Source organism: Perognathus longimembris, chromosome 2, assembly GCF_023159225.1.
Source record: "Perognathus longimembris pacificus isolate PPM17 chromosome 2, ASM2315922v1, whole genome shotgun sequence".
Taxonomy (NCBI): Eukaryota; Metazoa; Chordata; class Mammalia; order Rodentia; family Heteromyidae; genus Perognathus; species Perognathus longimembris.
Genome location: NC_063162.1, coordinates 68041113 through 68058592, shown reverse-complemented (window position 1 = coordinate 68058592; position 17480 = coordinate 68041113). Strand labels below are relative to the sequence as shown.

The 17480-nt window shown below is 42.2% G+C and overlaps 1 protein-coding gene across 1 annotated transcript in view; it reads left to right on the top strand.

Moving 5' to 3' along the window:
* Positions 1-17480, top strand: part of Hecw1 (HECT, C2 and WW domain containing E3 ubiquitin protein ligase 1) — a 288520-nt gene that overhangs the window by 139718 nt on the left and 131322 nt on the right. The window contains exons 2-3 of the mRNA XM_048339413.1: positions 1712-2033; positions 10995-11102. Coding sequence (XP_048195370.1) covers positions 1712-2033; positions 10995-11102 — 430 coding nt within the window. The remainder of the gene's footprint in view (positions 1-1711; positions 2034-10994; positions 11103-17480) is intronic.

The following is a 17480-nucleotide window of genomic DNA, read 5'->3' as shown; positions in this document are numbered from 1 at the left end:
AAAAAGTACAGGCCTAATTTACTGCCAAATAGACTTCTATAATTGGAAATGTAGACTGGTACTGAAGTCTGGTCCTCACGGCTGGTAAATAAGAAGTCAGTAACTTTCATTCAATTGATATCTATAATAAGCTACAGTCTCCACAATCTGAACAGCATAATTTAACATTTTTACAGGCCTTCATTGTCTCTTCTGAAAAACAAAAAGTGTTATAGATGATGAAACAATCTATGATTTTATAGCCTTGAATTCCCCCCCAGGGTATATTTAAACTCTAATTTTAGTATTCTTTGATGGTGAACTCAAAATCATTTTTTTTTGTTTCAGATGTGTACGTTCTTTGTTTATTATATTTATTTATTATTTATTATATTTATTGTACATAGGAGTTACCACTCAAAATGTCAATTTATGCATATAATACATTTTTATTTATGTCATCCCTTTAATCATTCTCCCCCATCCTTCCCCACCCAAATCCTCCTCTCTTGATTTTCTTAGTTTCATAGAATATGCATTGAATATTCAGACTGAATTTTCCCCTTTCCTCTCTTCATTTATCTAATCCCCTCTCCCTCTGTCCAACCTCCCACCCCGTACCTGCATCTCAAATCCCAGCATCTGGTATTCATTCTGTTGGACTGTGAACTGGCTGTTCTAGGGAGTTACATCATTTGAATCCCCTTCTGCATATACCATAGGGATGCTTCCATATTTCTTAAGTTATCTGTACCCACAAACCATTTATTTTCACCACATTGACTCAGCTCATTTTAAGAGTTCAACATTGGAGACATTTTTTAAAAAAGAAATAGAAAAAAAGGAACGTGTATTTTTTTCCATCAACTTCAGTGTTTTCTATAATAACATTTGCTCCAAGGGAGACAGTTCTTTGAGATTGGATTTTATTGGAAATCGTGGCATTTGAAGAAGATTATCAGGCTGTCTAAATTTCTTAGAAGAAATTTCAGAGGGCCTGGAGACATTGCGTGGATGGAAAGGCAGCAAGTAGAGGAGAAACAACGGGGTGCTGGGTGGGGGACGCTGCAGGGCCCACTGCTGAGAGCAGCCTGTATGGAAGGACTTGGATCTCCAAGCACTCACCACACACTGCGTGGGATTCATCATCAGTTACCCTACACAGGGGTAAAGCTGCATCCAACTGAACTGATGCTAGAAAGCTGAAGAAGAATGCCATTTTGTTTCGGGCAGTCATGGATTCAGGGCCATTCTACCCAGGTTCTGGTCTCATATCCACTAGCCTAAAGGTTGCTGGGTGAAGCCAGGCACTGGTGGCTCATGCCTGTAATCCTAACTATGTAGAAGGCTGAGATCTGAAGACCAAGGTTCAAAGCCAGTCCAGGCAGGAAAGTCTGTGAGACACATCTCCAATCTACCAATTACTAAAAAAGCAGGAAGTGGTTCTGTGGCTCAAGCAGTAGAACACTAGAGCAGAAAAACTCCCGGACAATGTCCACCCCACTCCCCCAAAAGGTTAGTGAGTGTGGGTGGGTGAGGCAGAGACCCAGCAGAGCATGAGACCCCAGGGTTCTGGGGGGCTCGTTTCTGCCCCCAGCTGGGTCCTGCGTGGCCCCAAGGTAAGGCCTCTGTCTCCAGGACAATGTCAGCTCATCCCCCCTACCCCCCCCCCCCCACTCCCGCTCACCGGAGCTGGCTTGGCCTCACTCAGTCCCTCTCTCTGTCTCCACAGAATCTGTACCAGAACAGGTTTCTAGGCCTGGCCGCCATGGCGTCTCCATCCCGGACCTCGCAGAGCCGACGCCGATGCAAGGAGCCGTTGCGCTACAGCTACAACCCCGACCAGTTCAACGTGGACCTGCGGGGCGGCCCCCACGATGGCCTCACCCTGCCGCGCTCCACCAGTGACACCGACCTGGTCACCTCCGACAGCCGCTCCACGCTGATGGTCAGCAGCTCCTACTACTCCATCGGGCACTCCCAGGACCTGGTGATCCACTGGGACATCAAGGAGGAGGTGGACGCGGGGGACTGGATTGGCATGTACCTCATAGGTGAGTGGCCCGCCTGGCCGCCTTGTGCCCTGCCGCCGTTAGCCTCGGGTCAGCAGCCTAGGTGTTCATCTATACACAATCTACGTTGGCATAATTTCCATAGCTTTTAATTATTAAGGAGTTTTGAAGTTATTATTGTAAAGGCGATGCACAGAGAGGCTCCAGTTACCTGAGTCGGGTAAAGAGGACATTTCTTTTTGGGCAGTGTCACCCTTCCCTCACTCTCCTAGGTTTCCCTCCCATCCCCACCCACGAGTTGTATAGTTCCTTTTCTACATAGTGTCCAGTGAGTACCACTGCTGCATTTGTCCACTCTGACCCTCTATTTCTGTGTCCCCTTACCCTCTCAAAGACAGACAAACTAACAAGACAAAAAAGAAAAGAAAAGAAGCCAGCAACAAAGCAAAACTTCTTGTTTCCATTTCCTGGAGTTCTTTTTTTTAATTATTATTTTGTATGATCAGATGAAGATTTTCTTCCTTTGATCTCACTATGTGTGAATGCCTAGAGTCCTGTATAATTGACCATGTCTCAGTATATTTTAGATCTAGCTTCCTCATATGAGAGAATACATGCACTTCCCCCCCCCCCCCACTCTCTTTTCCCAGTCCTGCGGCTTGAACACAGGGCCTGGGTGCTGTCCCTGTGCCACTTTTATGCTCTTGAGCCACAGCACAACTTATGTCTTTTGTCCTTTGATCTTGGCTTACCTCACTTGGCATGAAGAATGCCCTACATGGTGGCAAACACTTGTGCTCTCTGCTATTGCTGAGGCAATGATGGGAGGATTCAGTCCGAGGTGGCTGGGGCATGCACACACACATGCACACTTATCTTTAAGGTACCCTGGGGTGCCTTCACACGGCTGGTGGGTGCTGGTGTCATTTTCTCAAGGGAAGGAGCCCTGGAAGAACATGCTTGGGGAGGAGGAGGGAGCTCAGTTTGGAACTTACAGAGTGTAGGACCACTGAGGGACTTTCATGCACCCTGAGCAAGTGGCTAGGGCTGAGGTTCAGCCAAAGCTCCAGAGCAGCAGTGCAGATTGGAAGTGATGGATACTCCCAGGCATGTGAAAGCTCATCCGTGAATGGGAATGTTAGTGAAAGGGGGAGAGGAAGAGACAGAGGGACCCTTCAAAAAGCAGCCGGAGGAGGTGGTGAGGGGTCAGACAAGTGGGAACACACACAGCACAGAGGACAAGAGAAGAAGGTGGTGTGAAGAGGAAAGAGCCATCAGCCTCCATGAATATCAGAAGGCCTGTGAATGAACAAGGTCTAGTGACATCTGTGAACGTGACATTTTGACTGAGCCAAATGTAACCACCACTCAGTGTGTGGGAATCTCAATCTGACAGTTTGTTATTCCCTTCGTAACTACACATAGATAACTGCGAAGTTCTTTAATGCCAGATGCCAACACTTGCAACTGCATAAAATCATTTCCCAAAATGATCTGTGAGTCTAAAAAGTTCATCCTTGGTGAGTCCTTAGAACCTTCTGCTGAAGAGGTACAGCAGCATGCCAAAGCTGGAGCGGTAGGTTTAGGCCTAGGAATGTAGGAATGGTGATTCCATCTAATCTCCATTTCCTAATGCAGAGAAGCCAGTCTGGTAGCTTCCGTGGCCACACCAATGGCCTCTGCAACAGAGCTCATGCTGCCTAGGAAATGTGCTATAGCCTGGGGCAGTGTCAGATTGGTGCCATTCTGTGTCAGTGGGCCGTGGAATGTCCACACAAGGTATTCAGCCTTGAGTGAGCTTCGGAGCTCTCCCAGCAAACACGACTTCCTCCTTCTGCCTAAAGAGAGTGAAGTGTGACCTTACTCAAGACACCACCACCAAGTCCTCAATGCTGTCCTCAGGCAGGACCATAGGGACCAGTAATGGGACAACAGCATTAGCATCCCGGTGACTACAAAGTGAAAGTCATTTAGTTGCACTCACTTGTAGGGTGGTTCAAGATCCATGAAAGGAATCAATGAGATAACGTGCATTATCTCCTGGTAATCACTGTAGAACTTCTTTGGCTTGAAGTAATTTCCTTCTTTTCTTCCTTCCTTCCTTTCCTTACTCCTTCCTTTCCTTTTTTCATTGTTTTCTCACTTCTTTCTGTCTCTCCCTCTTCTTTCTTCTTTCCTTTTTCTTTTCTATCTATTTTTTGGCAGTACTGGGGGGTTACACTCAGTTTCTCACACTTGCTGGACAGGTGCTTTACCTCTGATCCATGCCTCCAGTACTTGTTTGTGCTGGTTGTCTGTGGGGCATGCCCAGATACCTTGGGTCAGAAGAGGAGGTGCCAGCCCCTTGTTCCCAGCCCTGGGGGCACATGTGGCTATTACATGGAACCCAGAAAGGCGGTTCTAGCTGGCCTGGCCTCCCAGCCTTCAGACCACCTGTAGCCAAGATGGCACCTGGTGGTGAACCTGGAGGCGGTCCTGTGGGCTGTGATATAGAATTAGGCCGCCTCTTAGGATTGGTCCCTTGGCCCTCCACCCTTGATGGACAGCTCAGGCCTCCCTTCACAGTCCCTAACTTCCTGCCGATCTTTGACCTGATTAGCTCCTGTGCCTTATTTAATAGAAGGATCTACCTCAATAAAGCAAGAAGTGTGCAGACATTCTCCCGGACTCTGTCTGATTGTCCTCCGGTGAGGGGGGGCTGGGTGCAGGCAGTCTGTCGACCCTTCTCCTTTCTTGGCCCGCCCTGGTCGGGGCAAGCTTCCCCACCTCTCCTGCAGGTCGGGAGAGCACTGGGGTCCAAAGACCCCAACAGTTGTCTTTGTGATAGAGTCCCATTTCCAGCACAGGTATGAGCCTGGACTGCAATCTGCCTATTTTAGGCTTTCCACCATAGCTGGGGTGACAAGCAGATGCCACTATGTCCAGCTTCTTCCACTGAGAGAGAGTCTCATAGATTTTTCTACCTGGGTTAATCTGGAACTGTGATTCTCCTGACCCTCATGGAGCTAGGATTACAGATGTGAGCCATTGGTACACAGTATTGTCAAGGAGCTTCATTCTCCAGATGAATTGTGAAAAAGAATTCTAATTCTTAGGCTTTATGTTCAGCCTAGCCTTAACCCTTAGGTCTGTGCTTGATTGTTTTAGTTGTACATTGTAAACAAAGACTTCTGTCCAAACTAAGAGGCATTTGGAAAGTGACTTTTAATAACGGGGAAGAAGATCAGCATTTGATATAAAAAAAACTACATAGAGGCAGATTTGTTAAGAATCCATAGTTTCAATAGTTTAGTACCTGCTTGACATTCAGTCTTATAACTTGGATTAAGACTCAGCACTACTGGTCCAACTACTACTCATTCCTTGTTCAGGCTAAGGAAACAGTGGCATATGATTGGTTTAGAACACATGATATGACGAATACAATCAGATATCTCTAACCATAAAAATGCTATAGTTATGTGGGACTGTCTATCCCAATATTATTACCTTTTCATTTTATCTTCCAGTATTTTTAAGACCTAGTGTCTCTGATTTATTTTTAGTGTTACCAGGGTTTTGTTGTTTTGCCAGTCATGAGCTTGAACTCAGGATCTAGGGCACTGTCCCTGAGCCTATTTGTGCTCAAGACTAGCACTCTACCACTTGAGCCACAGCACTACTTCTGCCCTTTTCTGAGTAGTTTATTGGATATAATAGTCTCACAAACTTTTCTGCAGGGGCTGGCTCGAACCATAATCCTCAGATCTCAGCCGCTTGATTAGCTAGGATTACAGATGTGAGCCACTGGCACCTGGCTATTATCAGCTTTTAAAAGTAAAGTTTCCTTTGACTTCATTGGAAGCAGTTCCTATTAAAACTGCTTAGTGTATGGAGTCCAGGGGAGGGGATTCCACACCCCTCCAGAGTCTACCACATCAAGACAATCTCATGCAAGAAAATCTTTATTGCAGGAAGGGTATGCTGAATGGCCAGGGACGCAGCACAGACTCAGGAGCTGTAACTGTGACCCTGATCAGTTTTTAGCCTGGGCTTATAAAGGAAAAAAACCACAACATGGGTGGTCAAGCAGACTACACAATCTTAGTACAGTAAGCAGTGACTATCCACAAACAGTTTGGGTAGTTTCGCCATTTCTTGGAATCCGAGGTACTTATGAAGACTGGCTGTTTTCCAACAGGGATGCAGTCACTGGAGATAACATTTGAGCAACAAGCTAGTCAGTTGTTTTCAGTTCTCGAAGGCGGGTGAGTTCTCAGTGAATTTAAGATGGAGTCAGTCTTACTCTTCTCTACATTAACCCCTTACACTTAGATGTGAAATAAATGTGCAATTAAAATCATGAAAATATAATTGAATAAAGTAGACATAATATTCTTATAATTTGCACAGTGTTTATTAATATACATTTTAATAACACATTCATTATTATACCATCCCATCTTAACACCATGCTAAAATTTCTTCAGTAACTTAAAATATAATAAAACCAGACATAATCATACATTCAAACTTCCTCATGTCAAGAGAAGATAGCACAGAGAAAAATAAAAATTCAACACTTTGAAATTGCGTTCTTGAAGTAAGTCCATAAACTGGGCACTCAGGATATATATTCTCTTTCTGTACTTGCTGAGTTGTTCTACTTATGTGAAGCTGTAGTCAGACTGACTTGTTGGCACTTCTGTAAATGCTCAGTGTGAGGCACACGTGTGTGTGTGTGTGTGTGTGTGTAGTATTGCATTAAGTGCAATTTATACATACTGAAATCACATCCCAACTTGGTGGAGTTCTGTGACAATTTCAGCAACTTGAAAAAACTGTTATTCTGTTATAATCTGTGAAGCAGGAAATAGGGTTTTACACAGCCAAAGAAACAAATATTATCCAGAGAATATAATCCTGTTTGAAGGGATTTAATACATCTCTTTATGTTCTCTATAAAATGCATAATGGTTAGATTTTAAATAGTGCTGGCATAAGATAGTGTTTCACATTATTATTAATGATTTTGTTCATTTTCATGAGCTTTAAAATAGGCAGCCCTGCTTTTAAAGCACAGTCTACACAAAAATAGCTCCTTACTAGAATCTGACATTATCTTAGAACTACTGGTCCAAGTAGTCAATTTCATTACCACAACAAAAAGTTAAAATAAATACCAACATTATGGACAGAAGCTCCAACACAGAGGCAGTAATGGCAGATGTAACCTTCCAATCAGTGCTGCTCTCACTCAGAGAGCGACATGCATGTGAGGGGGGAGAAAGAGAGACAGACAGACAAAGAGAGAGAAACTCTGCCTTGATACAGAACACAGAGTCAACAGACTCCAGGTGGGGCCTGGGGCACTTCCATTGCTCCTGGCGTGGGGGTCATGGCTTGGCCCACAGTAGCCACTGCTAGTCTTTTCTCTCCCAACTAACTTCCTCTAGGGCACAATCCAGCCCACTAGAAGTGTAGTTCCCACACACCTCCTGTTCAGCCATGCTCTGGATGCAAAATTGGTCTCTATTTAGCCTGACTAGGAAAGTAGATGTGAAATGTGGAGCCTTGAGAGACTGGGCTGTGTCTAGAGCTGGGACCTAGTGCCTTCTTGTCACCATCACAGGCATCATGGGCAGTGATGTGGATGTTGATGGAAGGACATCTTTATGGCAAGAGAAACCACTGACAGAACAGCCTGCTCCTCAGTTCTTCCACTTGTCAGGTCCTGACACAGCCTTTCTGAGCAAAGCAAAGGGAGCAGCCCTGTGGGAAACCAGTTATAGTGCTATACTGAGGGATGATATTGTAACCAGAGTTTTCAGATGAAATGCTCTGAATCCACAAATCCCAGCCAACTGGATGAGGCTCATTCAGGGCTATTGAATTAAGCAATTAAATGCTAGTGAACATCAGAGAAGGCTTAACCAAACAGATCTGTGGTGATGGAGATCCAGGTGACCACAAGTTTATCTTCAAGAGGTTTATGGGAGCTTTGAGAGTTTACAGAAGTTAAAGGAGCGGCACCTATGTGGCAGAACAGGTCATCTTGCTTAGGCCAGAGGTCTGGTCTATTAATGTGTCTGTTCTGGCTCTGAAAGGGATTTGGGAGAAGCTGTTAATCACCATCACCATTTGAGGGGAGCATTCCGGTTCTTGTGAAATAATTTCCTCTGCTCAAGGTGTAGCATCATCATTATAGGCCATTGTCTACATTTGAGGGGTGATCTGTCCTGCAAGGCTCTCCTGGCCTATAGGGGCGGTGTCAGCCCTCCATCATAAAGACATCACACATCCCTCTTTTCCTTCCTGAAACCCAAGGTGAGGAAAGGAAAGGCACAGAAGGGACTTGGCTATGTCAGTGATGAATACTCTCCCTCAGGGCTAGACACCCCAACCTCAATCCCAGTTCCAAATTCTCCAAGTTAAAACTCTTTCTACATGAAGTTGTATACATTCATTCTGTTTTTCTGCATCCGGGGACACCAGTACTCTTGGATTCTGAAGCGAAGATGAGCAACTTATCTAACAAGTGGTGATAAATGCCTTTGGGGGTGAAGTTGACCTCTGAGGAGAGACAGTCCAGAGGAGAATAGAGGCTGCTCTATTTTCATAGATGACATTTCTTATCAAGTTTTATTACTAGTGTCAGGGAAGGATTGATTGCTAATCCCTTTTAATGTGTTATATTTAAGTAAGTACAGCAAATTATACCTTTTTCTCTTTAAAATGTGTCATGTCCTTTTTCCATTTCTATCATTTTTCCCACCTACCTACCCTATCCTTTTCTACATCTGTGATTCCTTGATACTTAACCCATACTTTTTTTGTCTTCTGATTTTTTCTTTTTTATCTTTAAGTAGTTGTAAAAAGAATTGCCACTTAACAAAGCAGTTTATGATGCAATGTATCTTGATCAATGATACAGTATATTTTGATCAATGTCACCCCTTTCCACATTCTTGCCCATCCCTCCCTTTATCCACCCCTTCCCTCACTCTTCTTAACTTTGTAGGATATACATTGGATTCATGACTGCAGAATCCTTTTCTCTTCTTCATTATCCATTTTTATGCTTCCCCTACTAAGAAATTAACTTTGATTGAATAGACACTCAACTATATTAGAACTCCTTGAGAAAATATAGTCAATATCTTGTACACTGCACAATGCATAGAATGGAGCCAATTATACAGCACACATTATCTGGCACAGAAATGAATATATTCCCGTCCTAGATGTCACTGACTGTGAATACCTGACCATAACAATTAAAGAAGACTATTCAGCTGACCAGAACAGATAAATGTAGGTAAATACCACCTGTTGGAGAATTCCCACAATAAGGCAAATTTCTACCTGGGTGTTAGACTCACCCAGGGAGCTAGGAAAACATTATGCTTTTTTTTTTAAAGAAATGAGGCAATTACTGTAAGAACATATTATACAATTATCTTAGTAACCCAAACAGGGCTGAGAGCACACGCTGTGAATATATAAAGACTGGCAAATTTTGCAAACAAATGATTTTCCAGAAGATACAAACAGTTCTTGCTGTTAATGAAGCAGAAATGGTATTACTCTACTCAGTCACCTTTTCAAAGAAGGGGCAACCAAAAGTATGTACTCAACATACATGTTAGAAGGACACTGACCAGTTGTTTCATTCACCATCACCCCTCACCGCAGAGGCTGAAGTTACAACTATCCCCATTTTGCCAATGAAGACTCAGAGGCTGTAGAAATAGTACCACTGGTAAATGGCACAAAAAACCTCAAGAGCTGATCCTGTGGTCTCAAGCTCAGCCTCATTCCCATATATCATCATCTGTTTCCTGGGTTCAGCCAACTGCAGGATGAGAAATGCAACCAACCTGAGGAGGAAAACTTACATCGCTCCTGAGGAGCCAGGCACTGGGCCTGCCCCCAGAGACCCTTGTTCAGGTTGTCCCTCCAAACTCTGGGATGCATTTAGACTCTCAAATAACGGCATTCCCTGCAGCCTGCACTCCAGCTAGCTCACATCATGATTCACTGGTGAAGTGGAACTGCAAAGGCCCTCGAGAAGAACAAGGTATTCATATCCCTAACTTCAACGGCACTGAGCGCTTTGATCATCTAGGATCTGCCTTCTTCAGGAATGTACCATCCATCTCAGGTTCCAGCTGTAGAAAGGACATAAGTGGATTGCAATGTGGTGAGCAAAGAAGCAGCAGTAGCTCCACACCCTGCCCTCCATAGACCTACCTTTATCAGCATCACACCCCTGTAGCTCTTTTCATCCCTCAGCACTCCCTGTCTTGATAGTTTTCTTCATCATCAAATCATCTCATTTTCTTCCTTCATGTCTCTTATATCAGGTTACATTAGTGCATTTATTTCTTGGTGTTGTGTTGAATGTTGTCTTCTGAATGATTTGCAAGCATTGCTTCAGAAGAGACCAGATTGATTGATTGGCCAAAAAATACAGCACTTGCCCTTTCTCCGTCCTCTGGTACAGGAACTTCAACTGCTGAATGAAAAAATGAGTGCACAAGTTCATAAAGGGATGGAGAGTCTCATGCATACAGTGGTTACAATGTCCAGGCCAGAAAAGACATGCTAAGAATAGGGCTCTGGGATGAAAAGTATATTGGATGTTGTCTTTATGTCTCCTCAGTTTCAAATGAGAACCATCTCATAGAAGTTCTGGGAGGAAGATTTTTGTGTGGAGATTTCACACATACAAGTGCTATTCCAAAGAGAAAATGAACTGCATAGCCAGGATTGTTTGTTTCCAAAGATGTTTAAAAGCCAGCTAGATGAGCACTTGCCAGGAGTGTCTGGCAAGGAGATCTCTGAGCTAAAAAGGGGGTTGGGGTGCTGATGATCTCTGAGGAAGCTATCAGCTCTGCTCCTGATTCCAGGTGCTCTTTCTTCTGTGGAGCTGGAAATGGAATAGCTTTTATTCTTTCTTCCTCTGATGATGAGGTTGACAGATATATTTCTCTGCTCTGTTTTCTTCTACTGCACATACAGATGAAGTGTTGTCTGAAAACTTCCTGGATTATAAGAACCGTGGAGTGAATGGCTCTCATCGTGGTCAGATCATCTGGAAGATTGACTCTAGCTCTTACTTCGTGGAACGTGAGTAACTTTGATCATTCTTGTTGTTCAGCACAAATGACTGAAGTGAAAATTTATCTTCCTTGTCCTTTTTCCTGTTGTATTGCCTTCATTTATACCCATGTCTTGCAAAAAGAGACAAGTTAAAAGATTTAGTGAGATCCTTAGAAAGATTTTCAGTATAAAGTTGTGAGCTCTAGAATTGTAGGGTAAGAGCCATCCAGCCCAACCCAGACAGCTTCTCTTTTAGTACTCAGGAAAGCTTTGTGTAGTGTACATAAGCCTTTGGGCTTGGGACTTTTTGTCCCAAATCCCTTAATTGCTATTTCATGACTCTACCAAGTGGGCTCCATCTACACTATAGGTGACACCATGCTTCCAAAACATGTTCTTTCAGTTTTACTACAGCTTGACTTATTCCTTCAAGGCTCCTTGCCCATGGCCTCAATGTGTTCAGATTATTCTACATTTTTCCTCTGGATTTTGGCTCTTGCCACATTTCCACAGGATGGAGACAATACACAAATAATGTCAGGCCCATTTATGATCTACTAACATTTCTGCATGTACAAGCCTGTTTTGTATATCCTATCAAGATCGTTTCTAAATTTTTTTCTGTCATTAAAAATAAAACATTGTGAAAGTTGAGGTATGTTTCCCCCATAAGCTCCATACTGCTAATTTCTTTTGTGTAGACTTCATGTTTTCTAGATGAAAAGAAATTTAAAGTACCTTGAGTCCAGGTTTTTCTCTTCTGCTTAGGTTTGGAAGAGTACTTTCATGGATAAATCTTTTCTCTATTTTGTTCTATCTGGATGTGAGAGCTCTTGGCCAGATGTTCATTCATTCCGTATAGCAGGCCTGAAAGGGAGTGGAGCTGTTTGTTTTTCTAGCTTTCCAGTTGTCAGGGGAAAAGAAATATGGCCAGAAATCTGAAGTTATCAGTGCCATTTGACTTGTGGTTCAAGAAAAACGACATCTGGAACACACTCACTCTCTCTCTCTCTCTCTCTCTCTCTCTCTCTCTCTCTCTCTCTCTCTCTCTCTCTCTCTTTTTCTTTTGTCAGTCCTGGGTTTGAGCTCAGGGACTAGGCACTGTCCCTGAGCTGTTTTTGCTTAAGGCCAGCACTATTCCACTTGAAGACACAGTGCCACTCCAAGTTTTCTGATAATTAATTGGAGATGAGTCTCATGAACTTTCCCCCCAAGCTGGCTTTGAACCACAGTCCTCAGAACTCAGCCTTTTGAGTAGCTAGGATTAGAGGCACACTCTCATTTTTTATTTATTTGTTTGGTAAACATTTTGTGAAATCGATTCTTTTTCAAAGCCTGAGATTTGAAGATGGAAGACCTGATTCCTCCCCTCTATACACTCCTGTGTGTCTGGTCCTGGTAATGACTCCAGCAATTCTTTTGCATGTTGGCTCATGCAGAATGAATAATTAGGAAATTTGGTGCTGCCCAGGTACAAAGGGGTAGGATTTTATGAGCTGTGGCTGCTGGCCTTTACTTTGAGCTAGCTATAATGAAATTCCTCACTAGAGAATTCTTTTTCCTTAATAATTATCTCCCTTGACTCACCAATGCCCAAACAAAAATGCTCCAAACTCAATTTCTGCTGCCATCTGCCCAAAAGTTTCCTGGCTTCTCTTTCCTACTGTGTCAGCTGAAACTTCTCTGTCCTGCTGCCAAGGTCCAGAACACATCCCTCCATCCTACCTGTGAGGCCAAGGTGCCACGTCATGCAGATCTCTCGCTTTACAAATACCATCATTTAGCAAAAGATACATGGCTTGGTGGGAGTATGAAGTTGACTTCTGCAAGTGACATGCAATAAAATCCTCCAAAACATCAGTAACAACCAAAACAATAGTGGTTGCTAGACTTCATAATTGGCTTCACTAACCAACCTATGATGAGAGTTCAGTAAAAAGAGTTTGTCTTTTTTTCTTATGGGCCTGTTTTCTTCCTCTAACTAATTTGAGAAATGGCATGAGAACCTAATTGAAGTCTTGGGGTGGTGGCATTTCTCCATGGCACAGGCAAAAGCACGACTTGTAAGACTTTACCTTAAGTCAGGGGAATAAATATTAAAGAAAAGGAAATCTCTTGGTGGGAATTTCATTGTGATCAGTCCAAAGTCAAATGTCATGTCTCCCATATACTTTTTTAAATTAATTTTTAAAAATTTTATTGTCCAGGTGAAGTACAGGGAGGTTACAGTTACATATGTAAGGTAGCGGGTACATTTCTTTTCTAACTTGTTACCCCCTCCCTCATTTTTCTTCCACCTTCCCTCTTCCCCAACCCCCCTCCCCAGTTGTACAGTTTACAACATATTGCTGTGTAAGTACTGATGTTGCATTGGTTCACCTTTTACCCTTTGTCTCACCATTTTAATATTCCCCTTTCCTTCCCTAATTCAGACAAACATATATAAAATACCCAGTATATCAGAAACAAATGCAGTGACAACAGGGGCTAAATCATAGGGAAAATGAGCAGAAGAAAAAAATAATTTCACATAGTACATTAAAAGTAACAACATCAATGATAAATCACTTGTTTCCATATTTTGGAGAACTTAGAACTCAAAAAATCAAGTTTCCCCAAAACAAATCCTCAAAGAAACAACCGCCCCATTAGTAAGTGGGCTAAAGACTTAAAGAGGGACTTTTCTGAAGAGGAAATGAGAATGGCCAAGAGACACATAAAGAATTGCTCAACATCCCTGGCCATAAAAGAAATGCAAATCAAAACTACATTGAGGGCTGGGAATATGGCCTAGTGGCAAGAGTGCTTGCCTCGTATACATGAGGCCCTGGGTTCAATTCCCCAGCACCACATATACAGAAAATGGCCAGAAGTGGCGCTGTGGCTCAAGTGGCAGAGTGCTATCCTTGAGCAAAAAGAAGCCAGGGACAGTGCTCAGGCCCTGAGTCCAAGCCCCAGGACTGGCAAAAAAAAAAAAAAAAAAAAAAAAAAACTACATTGAAATTCCACCTCACCCCAATAAAATGGCCATTATCAAGTAAACTAATAACAACAGATGCTGGTGGGGATGTGGCCAAAGGGAAAGATACTACACTGTTTGTTGGTGGGAGTGTAAACTTGTTCAACCACTCTGGAAAGCAGTGTGGAGGTTCCTCAAAAGGCTAAACATAGAGCTCCCCGATGACCCAGGAACCCCACTTCTGGGCATTTACCCAAAGGATTACAAGTAAGACCACACTAAAGCTACCAGCACAACCATGTTCACTGCAGCACTATTTACAGTATATTTTTGACAGTATAAAATTTCCGGTGTCTTCATTCACATGAGCCAACAAAGAGATAAGGATCTGTGTTAAAAATTAATCCAGCACCAGGTACCAATGTTTTACACCTATGATTCTAGCTGAAGACTGATGATCATGGTTCAAAGCCAGCCTGGGAAAGCAAATCCAGGAGACTCTTATATTTGATTAGCCAGCAAAAATCTGAAACTAGAGGTGTGACTCAAGTGGTTGAGCACCAGCCATAGAGAAAAGGCTGAGCAAGAGCACAAGGCCCTAATGCTCAAACCCTCATACCAGCATGAAAACAAAAACCTAGCAATAATGTTACACCTTCCAAGGCAGTGTATAAAGATTTCTGTCATATGTAGAAAAATTGTCATATATTTATCCAAAAATCACAAATCATTTCATATATTCATCTTTATTAGCAATGCAAAAACATAATTTAACTATTATTAGAAAAAAATGTATAAAGAGCTCTTTAAATGTATATAAGCATTGTTATCATTGAACGAAGACTTATTTAAACTTGATTGAGGAATAGTATCCTTTAAAAAAAAAAACACTTCTTATTGAATACTCTTGTGTGTCAGCTCAGGCTGAATTTGAACTTGCTGTGTAGCCTGAGTTGGTCCCACAGTTGAGAACCTCCAACTTCTTCCACATATTCAGATTAAAAGCCTGTGCCACAGTGTGCCTAGCTAATGAGCAGTGTCATACAAAGACAATGGCCTGTAAAGATTAGGATCTAACTAACTGAAAGTTTAACACCTTAGGAAAATGATATGTAAAAATCATTCTTGTGTAAACCAGAATAGATTCTGGTCCTCAGCATATTTGTTGGGCTGTCAGTATTTTGTTTTGGGAAGGTGGATGAGAGTTAAATGAAAAGGGTGGATATTTGCATTTTGCAAATATATCAAATGAATGATCAACATATTAAGAAGATGTTATTATATACTAATGCAGTATAATTTTTCAAATTGCATAAATTGACAAATATAATTTGTCAAAAATAAAAAATTATCAAGACAAAGCTTAATTGAGCTTGAAAATGATTTGCATGTTAACTTAAGACACACATAAATCAAATAAATTAAAAATGTTACAATGAATTATAGCTGCAATAGTTTAAATGAGTCAAGGGTGGTGGGTGCAGGCTTATAATTACAGCACTTGGGAGATGGAGGAAGGAGGATTTTGAGTTCAAGGCTAAGATCGGCTACATAGCAAGATACTATCCGAATCCCCCCCCCACACACACTCATACACACAGTTTGTGTTTGTGCTAAATCCTGAGGCTTGACCTTAGGGCCTGAGCACTGTCCCTGAGCTTTTTCTACTCAAGACTAGTAATTGACCACTTGAGCCATAGCTCTACTTCTGGCTCTCTTTTTTTGGTGGTTAATTGGAGATAAGACTCTCACAGACTTTCCTACCCCGGCTGACTTTGAACTATGATCATCAGATCTCAGCATCCTGAGTAGCTAGGATTACAGTTGTGAGCCACCAGTGCTTGACCAAATTTATATTTTTGATGTAAAATAATTTGCATTTTCAAAAATATATAATTGGAAATGTGCCAAATCAACAAATTGAGATTGGATTTTTATAGTGCTCTAATATAACATTTTTCAAAGATTCGTTAAGAACTCAAAAGTCAGCTGGGTTCCTGTGGCTCATACCTGGATTATAGCTACTCAGGAGGCAGATCTGAGGATCACAGTTCAAAGCCAGCCAAGGCAGGAAAGTTCTTGAAATTCTTATCTCCAATAACTACCAAAAAGCTACAAGTGACTCTGTGGCTCAAGAAGTAGAGCACTTGCCTTGAGCACAAAAGCTCAGGGACAGTGCTCAGGCCCCAAGTTCAAGTCCCAGGACTGGCACAAAAAGAAAGGAAGGGAGGAAGAAAGGGAGGAAGGGAGGGAGGGAGGGAGGGAGGGAGGGAGGGAGGGAGGGAGGGGAGGAGAGGGAGGAAAGAAGGCAGGCAGGCAAAATCAAAAGTCCTCTTGCTATAAAAAAAAATGCAGACTATTATCCAGAAGCTTATAGAAGTTTTTGCTCTATGATCCAAAAATAAGACTTCTTATTGTCTATAGATAGTGATAAACATATTTTTCCAATGGAAATTGTATTTTCTTGAATTAAAATGGTAATATAAAATAATTTTCCTTGGCATATAACCTATATAATAACAATAATTTTTAAATGTACAAAAATAAATTTTTAAACTTTCCTTTCATTTCTTTTTTTTTTTTTTTTTTTTTTTTGGCCAGTCCTGGGGCTTGGACTCAGGGCCTGAGCACTGTCCCTGGCTTCTTCCCGCTCAAGGCTAGCACTCTGCTGCTTGAGCCACAGCGCCACTTCTGGCCATTTTCTGTATATGTGGTGCTGGGGAATTGAACCCAGGGCCTCATGTATACAAGGCAAGCGCTCTTGCCACTAGGCCATATCCCCAGCCCCCTTTCCTTTCATTTCTGTAGGTTTTTAAAACTTATTTGTGCTTTTTTGCTTTTTGTTATTTTTTCCTAATGGAAATCTACTCTCACATTGCATATACACACACAAACACACACATATATGTGTACATATGTATATCCTGAGTCATTTTCTATTGTCTGGCATGATTTTTCACTAGGGACATGGAGAATTTGACTTTAGGAACAGTGCTATAATATGGGGACCAAATGATGAGTATGGTGTATTGTTAAAGGGACTGAATTAGCACATTTTAGAATAATTTTTACAAGATTTCTTAGTTATTAACTTAGTTATTAACAAGGGGATTTGATTATTATATTTCCATATATGCATACGAAATACCCCAGTCAAACTCATCCCTCCACCAGTTTCCCTTACTTCTTCTCCTCCTTGCTTCTCTCAACAAAGTGTCATTGTTCTATTATCCTACATGCACATGAAGTACTTCAGCCATAGTTACCCTTCACTCTCTCCATTGACCTTTACTATCATTCAAAAGAGACTGCTTGATCCTGTTGCAATTTCATTTGTAATTTCCTTGGGAATCTCCATAGTCTTTTCCAAGATGTTAGCCTCAGTCTCTATGTCCAATCACAGTAAGCTAGGGTTCCCTTTCCTCCACAGCCTCACCATTTGTGAT